Below are 8770 nucleotides of genomic sequence, written 5' to 3'. Positions count from 1 at the left end.
AGGTCTTGGAACGAGATGTGACCTAAGTATAAAATACACACTGGATTTTGAGGACTTGGTTTGAAAAAAAAAAAAAAAAAGTAAAAAAAAAAAAGAAGGGCAGACTGGCTAGCACATGTGCCCAATGAGAGTTTCCCCTGCTGCAAAAGGGACACCTGTGTTAGCTCTGAGTCCTTCCAAGTGACAGACAAGTTACCAAACAAGGAAATAAATAGGAATGAAAAAGTTAACCAAGTAATACATTTGTTTAAAATTTAAAATGCCGTTAAGCACAAAGGAGGAAGTAAAATTATGTATCTCACCCCCACCACTGTTAATGGTTTGGAATATTTCTTCCAGAATCATGTAATATATGTGTATATGTATATGCACATATGTATTAGATAGATTATGTATATCTTCTATATCTGCAACTGTCTGTCTAGATAGATTTCCTAGAGTTGATATGGTTCTATCCTGCACGAACATCCCTAGCAGGGAAGGGGCAGTGGAGACAGGCCACACTGTACGTGCTGGTGGAGCATCTCTTCCTGACTATGAGCATTTGGTTGGGAACATGGCTCACATCTGCAGATACTCTTTCACACCACCTGTGAGCAGGTGGCCCGGAGCACCATTGATGGCGCTCATCCAGTCCCCGTGGAGGACACCCGGGGCTGTGTTGAGGCCTTCTCATTTCCTTTTGGAAAGATGCATGCTGCCCATTCTGGTTTCTGAGCGATGCTGTAGCCTCTCTCTGACAAGGCCCAAGCAGGAGCATCCGGTGAATGGACCCAAGACCCCTGGCCCTGTCATGTGACCTTTTTCTAGGAGAACAGAGGTGTACCCAAGCCCCTCCTTTCCTCCCCGTGTGCCAGCCTTGCTGGGTCCCTTTCAAGAGGTACTGACACCTGGAGGGAGGGGAGTAGGTGGCTCCAGCAAACGTCTTCCCTAAAGCCTGAGTTTAGAATTCGGCTTGCTTACTCTTTTGGCAACCAGGCTAATTACAAAAGGTTTGGGGGCTCCTAGACTCCCCGATCATCATCTGTCCTACTGTGGAGCAGGTGAGGGTGGAGCAGCAGCCAGGTGCCAGGCCCTTGTACCTTACCTTCATTGTGACGTCACAGAGTGTCTGAGATAGATAGACCTTGAGGATCAGCAGGGCCACCTGTCTCAGCACCCAGAGCGGGAAAATGAGGCTCAGAGAGGCACAGGAAGTCTGTGTCCTGTGAAACAGCTCTATACGGACTTAACGCACAAATGATTTTCCTTCCACTGAGGGTCAGCCCTGTGGAGTCGGAAGAACTGGGTTCTTGCCTAGCATCTAATTTAAAGCATGACCTTGGGCAAGTCAGATCTCTCCCTCAGTCTGTTTCCCATTTGTAAAACAAGGAGTTAATCTCTACCATCCTTCCCAAGTATGAGTGACGCCTTTCTGTTGCCTCATTCTTTCGTGGGTTGGTTCAGGTTAGGAATTCACTCTGGGCTAGGTTCCCACACAAAAGGGAGTGCCAAGGAGCTTTGGGAACCATCTTCTAGGGCCTGCCAGAATCTCATAGCCTGGACTGCCTTTTTTTGTATTTTGATTTGGGGAGCGTATGTGCATTTTCCTAGATTCCTACACACACAGGATGTGAGCCTGTACGGATGGAGCCCCCAGTCTAAATCTCAGACGCTCCCCAACCCAAGAACAAATAATATATTCTTACACACGAGAAACCAGGCTTTCCCCCAAATCCTCTCAGAATTCGAAGTAGCACCAAAGTATAGCCTTCCTAGCCCACCTCTGCCCTCCTGTTTTCCCCTGTTGCCTGGAGCAGAGTCGGAAATCACCATCCCCAGAAAGGTGGTGGTTGGTACCCTAAATTCTTACTGGTCCATACCTCAGAGAGAAAAGCTCACTGTTAAGGTGGAGAAACACCGCCCCGCAGTGGCCAGTCAGGAAATGTTCTGCTCTCCGCCCCTTCCCAAAGCCAAGAAGGGGGGCGGGTCCCTACGTAGACTCCGCCCCTGGAGCCGTGAGTCCTGAGAACGTGGGCTACGGAACGAGGGCAGAGACGCAGGGCAGCAGTTTCCCGGGAAACTCAGCAGTTGCCAGGAACAGGCTTCTCAGAGGAATGGCGCCTTCCCCGAAGGCCGCAGCGTGGCGCTCTTCTGTCTGGTGCTCGGGACGGGAGGAGACCAGGTAGGGGCGGGCGTTGGGGGAGGAGTGTTAAAAGAGGCGGGAGAAGGAGTTGAGCTGTCGCTGTGCTCTGGCGGCTCGGGGCTCAGAGCGTGCACATCCTCGGGCTTGGGGCAGCTGGGCTTTTCTTGGACTAAATCTGCCAGGTTTGTTTTCGTTTGTTCCCCGTTTAAACTACCACCTACTGGGCGCCGGTTCTGTGCCAGGCACCGTGCTAAGTTGCGTCAGGTACATTTTCTCTTCTGTGTTCGCAACAACCCCTGAGCAAGGTTCTCGTACTAATCCCCTTTAAGAGAGAAGGAGCCAAAGGGTCAGAGAGGTTAAGTGACTACAAAGGGTCCTCGGCCAGCAGGGGACAGCGCAGGACTCCAACTCGACTACTGTCTCCAGAACCTCAACCAATTCTTTATCTCCCCCGTGCTTGGGGATGACAAAGCCACACCCGCTGTGAGAACTGGGCAGACTGACTCCCAGAAAGGGAAAGGACTTACCCAGTGTCACACAGCAGCTGCACCACGCCTGAGTTCTGTTTTCTCCCCCCATCCCCCAGCCCACGGTGCCTGCCTCAGGTCAAGTCCACTCCAGGCTCCTCCTGAAAACATCCCAGGCTCTGGCACCTGCCCTTTCTTTCTGTCTCGGTACCCTGACATGTCCCTTATTTAAGTAAGAGTGGTGAGGAGATTGGGCTCTGAAGCAGGACTGCCTGGATTTAAATCTTCGATTTACCACTTACTAGCTGTGTGGTCTTAGGCACATTACTTAGTTTTTTTTAGTGCCTCAGTTTCCTCATCTGAAAAATGGGAATAATAATACATACATACTCATATTGTTAGGAGAATCCAGTGGGTTCATATATGTAAAGTACTTAGACCAAACCTGACATTTAGTAAGTGCTAAGTGTTACTTTTAGTTGATACTGTACTCACATAATCCCCAGTTCACTCACAGACACATGTGCACACCCATACATACACCCTGCACATGTGTACGTGCACATATGTGCATGCACACACACACATGCATGTGCGCATGCTCCCCCACCCCCAGGCCTTACAAAAGGTGCGAGGCCACCACGCACTTGGTGGCACCCCGGTCCATGGTGATGGGGCAGTAGAAGCAGTGGGGGAAGGCGAGGGCCAGGGCCACCGGCCAGAGGCCAGCAATTACTGCTCTGGTGCTGGGGGCCGAGAGCCGTGGCTGGAAGGGGTGGACGATGGCCATGTACCTGTGAGCAGAGGGCGGTGTGAGTGGTGGGTGCCCTCCCGTCAGACCAGCCCAGATCCGCTAGTCCCATTCCCTGCACCCTGGCTGACGACCTGCAGAGAGCCAGCTGGGCTGGTGCTCTCCCACAGCCATGTGGGACACTAGCGCCCTACACGCCTGCCCACCCCACCCGGTTCCACCACATGGCCTCCCTCTGAGCGCGGATATGCTCTCGATGGCCACAAGAGAGCGGTGTGGCGACACCGGCAGTCCATCTGGGGCCTTGTCCTGAAGCTCAGCCCTGCCGAGTTCCCCAGCCACACAGCCTGTCTTCCGTTCAGAAACCTTAACAGAGCCCAACGGTCTCCTGGACAAAGCCCAAAGCAGCTGCCCACCAGCTTTCTGCCGTGGAGGAACTGCTCTACATACACCGAGACGGCTTTGGTCCTAGATGACCCCCGGGCCTTCCTCCCTGGGATTAATCTGAACCCTGAGACCAGGCCAGAGCAATAGGATGCAGCTCAAATCCCACTCTCACAATAAAGCTGATCCTGACACCCATCTAACACTACGACCTGTCCTCCCCCAGCACACATACCTTAGTGCCTCGGATCCCCTTCCTGGTATTTTTCCATAGCACTCATGACCTCAAAATACAACATATCATTTGTTTAGTCTTGTGTTTATTATTTAAATTCTCACTAGGGCAGGCACCTTTGTCTGTTTCTTCCCCCAGTGCCCAGAAGAGTATCTGTACATAGTAGGCATTGAACATAAGAATGAATGAAGAAATGAATGGACGAGTCACCATTATTACCATCCTGACCTGAGCCACCATCCTTCCTCACCTGGGTTATTATTCAATGTCCTCCTGCCTGGTCTCCTGGCTCCCACCCTGCCCTCTACAGTCCGTACTACCCACCCTCCACCCAGCCTTTAAAATGGAAGTTCCATGAGACCATGATTCCGGGACTCTTTTCCCACTGGTGTTTATTCCCCAGTGCCTGAAACAGTGCCTCAAATACCTGAGTGAATGAAAAGAAAGTCTTAGGGGACCTTCAGATCTCCCGACTGATCACTCCTCCACCCCTCCTGCCCCCACCCCATCCCCGTCAGAACGTCACAGTCTGCAGCCCCAGAGAGCGGCATCAGGGAAGTAATTGGCCCCATCTTAATGATATAGTAACTGCGTGCAGTGTTAAAATTTCCCCTCATATAATATATCTAGGAATAGGATGACAATATAAGCAATTTCCTTTCAGTAAAACAAAGATCAGCTCCAGAGAAGAACACTTCAGAAGGTCCCTAAAACACTGTTGGTCTTCCCCTGTAGCCTTGAACAGCCGTCTAGTGCAAAGTTCTTCCTTGTGTCTAACGTGAACCTTACTTGCTTCGGTTCCACAGTCCCCTGTCTGACAGATGCATAGTTTAGGATCATGATCAGGTTAGGAGGCAACTAATTCACTGGGTTCTACCCTTAACTTGCTGTGTGACTGTGGGCAAGTTACCAGCCCTGTGTGAACCAAGAAAAGCGAGCCGACTCCTCGCAGCTGCCCCCTCTTGCCTGTCGGCGGCGCTGGTGGTCATGGAGTAGACGCTGACAAACATGGCTGTGATGGGGAAGAGGTTCTGGAAGTAGCAGAAGGCGCGGCCAAAGTACCAGATGTTGTGGCTGGCGTAGACGAAGTTGAAGGCGGCGTTGAAGGCGGCCATGCAGAGGTCGGCCAGGGCCATGTTGACAATGAAGTAGTTGGTGACTGTGCGCATCCTCCAACGGGCGAGGATTATCCAGATAACCGCAGCATTGCCCATCACAGCCACCAGCACCGGGGCCAGGTAGGCTGCTGCCCACAATGCCAGATGCCAGCCAGGCATGGAGAAGGCTGTGATGCTTGTGGTGTTGCTCTCAAGGCCAGATGAGATGTTGGTGTCGGTCACCATGGCACAGGCTCCCATGGCTGCCTCTGGGTCTGGGACAACAGTCTAGCTCCTTGACTCCTTCCAGGCCCTGGTGCCCTGCCGGATATGCTGTAGAAGACAAATCCTCTTTGGTGCATGAGTATGGGCGAGCGAGGGAAGCACTCCTGTGCAAAGCCAGGCACATCTGGGGAGCCAGGGGGCACTCCCAAGTCTCAAGCAAAGATGAGTTAGGCTGAGCAGAGAGCCGGGTCCAGAGCCGTTGGCATTTTACATTCCCATGGCCTGGCCAGACTTCTCCAATGTCATGTGGACATCTAGAATCCAAGACATGCTTTCAGAGCAAGAAACATCCTTATAAATCATCAGTCACCCCTTCGCTGCAGAAATGGAAAAACAGATTCCAAGAGGGGACCAGCCCGGGTCACACAGTAAGTTGGTGATAAAGCCAGGACTCAACCCAGGTCCCTCCTAATGCAATTCAGGGAACATTCTGGATCAGACGCACACACAGCAGCCGTCTTTGGATTCCATAGGTCAGCTGCACAGCAGGCTCTCTCTCCAGGCGTTGGGGTGCAGGCAGGGCTGCCAGCCCGTGGTTGCCTCCCTGCTGCTCTCCGGGCGGGGCGTGCTGGGTGGTGAGGGCCTTGGCGGAGGTGTTTTCTGCTCACGAGGTCGGGCTGCCCCCTGCCCTTCGTCCCACCCCTGCGTGGACGGCCCGGCCTTGTCTCTTGAGGGAAGATTTAGGACTGGCTGCTGAGGCAGGGAGAGACCCAAGGGAAATGGGAGGTGGCAGCGGTGGGGCTGGGCATGCGGGGCACAGTCCTTGGTAGGGTGTTTACATTCAGCGGCGCTGGAGCTACATCTAGAATGTGATTAGGGGCACGGGCTTGGGAGCCCCAGGGACTCCAGGCAAGTCTTCTAACCTTTCCCAGCTTCAACTTTCCCATCTGAAAACAAAAGGAACAGTACGGTGTGCATCTCACAAGATGTTGGTGAGTTTTAATGAGATAACGTACGTAAAGTCTATTTAGCACAGGAGCTGGCAGGTAAAAAACATGTCAAGGAGTTGTAGCCCTGCGGGAGGCCCCCAGACAGCTCAGGGCTCTGCTGGCCGAGGCAGGACGCAAAGCATTTCTAACACGTTCTCAGGTGATTCTGGTGCTGCTGGTCCAGGGACCTCACTTTGAGAACCACTGTCTTAGGACAAGGGCAGGGCTCGCTGCCTCTTCTGTGAGCTCCAGAAAACCCCGAGGGGCTGCCCACAGACTCTACTCTTGGTCATTGACCGTGTGCATGTGTGTCGGGTGCTGCCTGAAGCTGCAATGCTGTGTCTGAGTGATTGTGTGTGTGACAGACGTGTGTAAGCACGCACACACTCGTGCACCTGTGCACACCTGTGGGTGTGTGGACCCTCAAGGCTGGGCAGGCTCATAAGGGCAGGGCGTGTCCCTCATTAAAGCCGAGGAGGGCTTCAGTCACCAGCATTGGTGGCCCTGCTGGGCTGCTGGGCTAAGTGTGTGCTTGGTCTCCTGGGAAGCCAGCCGCGTTCCTTGAGGAGGGGCTGCTTGCAGGGGCCCCTGCTCCTCCCGTGGGTATGTGTACCGTGGGGCCCCGGGCCTCCTCTCGCCCAGAGTCAGCTTCAGACACAACTGGCTCCAGCCCTGGCCAAGCCGTGGGGCAGAGGCCTGTTCCTTGTCTGGATCGGGCCACCAGCCTCTGTTTGCATGTCTGCCCTTTGCTGAAGGGCCTCTGCCTTTGATGCCTTTTGGTAGCAGCGGTAGCCACTCAACTTTAGGGCTTGTTTGTCTCATGCTCCACTGACCAGGGTTTTGGAGGTAGAATGTATAGAAATAAGGACGTAACTGCAGGGCAGTCTTCTCTGTTTGCGGTTCTGCCTCCTACTCCAGGCAGCCAGAGTTTGTTGAGTTTCAGGTGCAAGCCCAGTGCAGGGAAGCCCTAGAAGCCCCAAATAGCACGCTTTCTTCCTCCCCACAGCGTCCCGCCACCTCCACTGTGTATGTGAAGATTATGTGTTGGAGCTGCGGAATCCAAGAGTTTTATTTCCCCCTTAAATCATGTGCTCTCACGCCTTTCCAACTATGTGCTCGTGGCCTCGTGGAAGGAGAGGGTGGGGGCCGCCCCGCCCTGGACAAAGGGTTTACCAATCAGCCTTGCCGCTCAGAGCTGGCCTGCTGAGTTCATCGCTAAACAATGTCCTTGAAGGCTGCTCTTTGTCAAAACAGAAAAACATTCTAAATTCCTTTAGCTCCTATGGACACGTCAAGACTCCAGTTTGCTCTTCGAGCATGTATGGGGGAAGTTCCCTCCGCCAGGAAGTGGAGGGGAAGGCCGCCCGTGGGTTCTGGCTGGCTGGGCTGAGGTGATTGCGCAGGTTGGGGACCCTTGGGAGATGACTCTGGTTCAGACTTTAGAGTGCAGGATGTTTATTAAGGAGTGCATGGGATCAACCCCTGGCGAAGGGAGGGGAAAGAAGCAGGTGTGGGCGGAAGGGGAAGTTGAGCGGGGATGGTGAGACAGCGGCCTTGGACAGCCCCGGGTTGAGTCACTCTGAGCTAGAATGGCCTGTTAGAGTTACCCTCATGGTTTGTGCTATTGTGGTCTTGAAGCAAGCATCCTGAAGACCAGAGTCGGAAGTGATCTGTGTTTCAGGGAGTTTGGAGGAGAAGAAGGTGGGAGCTGCTGCAGGGATGAGGGAAGGGAGGGAAAAGGGGCTCCGGGAAGCGTTGTGGCCTGGGTGCCCCTCAGCAGTGTCCCAGAGATGCCTTTGGAAGTCGCCTGACCGTGTCTCTGGCTGGGCTTGGGCCCTTGGTCCTGGCTTCGGTGGGTCACATGCAGCTGTGGGTCATCTGGTCACGACGAAGTTCACAGGGCTGTGGGCAAAATGAGGGTGAGGACAGCGCACTGAGCTTTTTATTCCGGTGAATGAATCCCGTTTGAAGGCTCAGCCTTCATTCTGAGACTATGCCCTTCTTGCTCGTTGGGTTAAAGTGTCCTTCCTGTCATGAAATAATGGTGACGGCAGATGGTCGCTGTGTTCCTGGGTTTTCTTTTTCTCTCATATTTCTTACTCAGTGGAATAACCTTCTGGTGAGCTGTGTGGTTACTTCAGTTAGGTTTCTGATATTTTATTGGTCTATGAAATTCAGAGACTCAGGAGCCCTGATCTAGTTCCTCATTTGGAGAAGAGAGGGGGAGCCCCCGAGATGGGAAGGCTTGTCCTGGGTCCTCTGGCCCTGGAGGGGGGCCGCTTCCTGAGGGCTTCCCTCGTCCTGCACTGGCCTGTCTGCCTCTGCTCGCTTGTGGCCCATCAAACCCACCTCCCGGTTACTTCCCTGTCACACAGGCAGGGAACTCCTCCGGACCTGGATTGTGTCTTATTTATGTCTGGTGTCTAGGAGAGTAGTCAGTATATCAGGTGCACTATAAATGTTGATTGAATCAAAATGTTGATGAATAAAATTTAAA

General features: G+C 53.2%; 1 protein-coding gene across 1 annotated transcript in view; it reads right to left on the bottom strand.

The window, feature by feature from the left end:
• Positions 1 to 5320, bottom strand: part of TACR2 (tachykinin receptor 2) — a 10493-nt gene extending 5173 nt beyond the window's left edge. The window contains exons 1-2 of the mRNA XM_024765500.1: positions 4929 to 5320; positions 3216 to 3386 (exon numbers count right to left, since the gene is read on the bottom strand). Of these exons, the coding sequence (XP_024621268.1) occupies positions 3216 to 3386; positions 4929 to 5320 (563 nt within the window). The remainder of the gene's footprint in view (positions 1 to 3215; positions 3387 to 4928) is intronic.
• Between the last annotated feature and the right edge of the window lie 3450 nt (positions 5321 to 8770).

Source organism: Neophocaena asiaeorientalis, unplaced genomic scaffold (assembly GCF_003031525.2).
Source record: "Neophocaena asiaeorientalis asiaeorientalis breed wild unplaced genomic scaffold, Neophocaena_asiaeorientalis_V1.1 scaffold31, whole genome shotgun sequence".
NCBI lineage: Eukaryota > Metazoa > Chordata > Mammalia > Artiodactyla > Phocoenidae > Neophocaena > Neophocaena asiaeorientalis.
The sequence above is the reverse complement of the archived record's forward strand: the minus strand, read 5'-3'. Positions and strand labels throughout refer to the sequence as shown.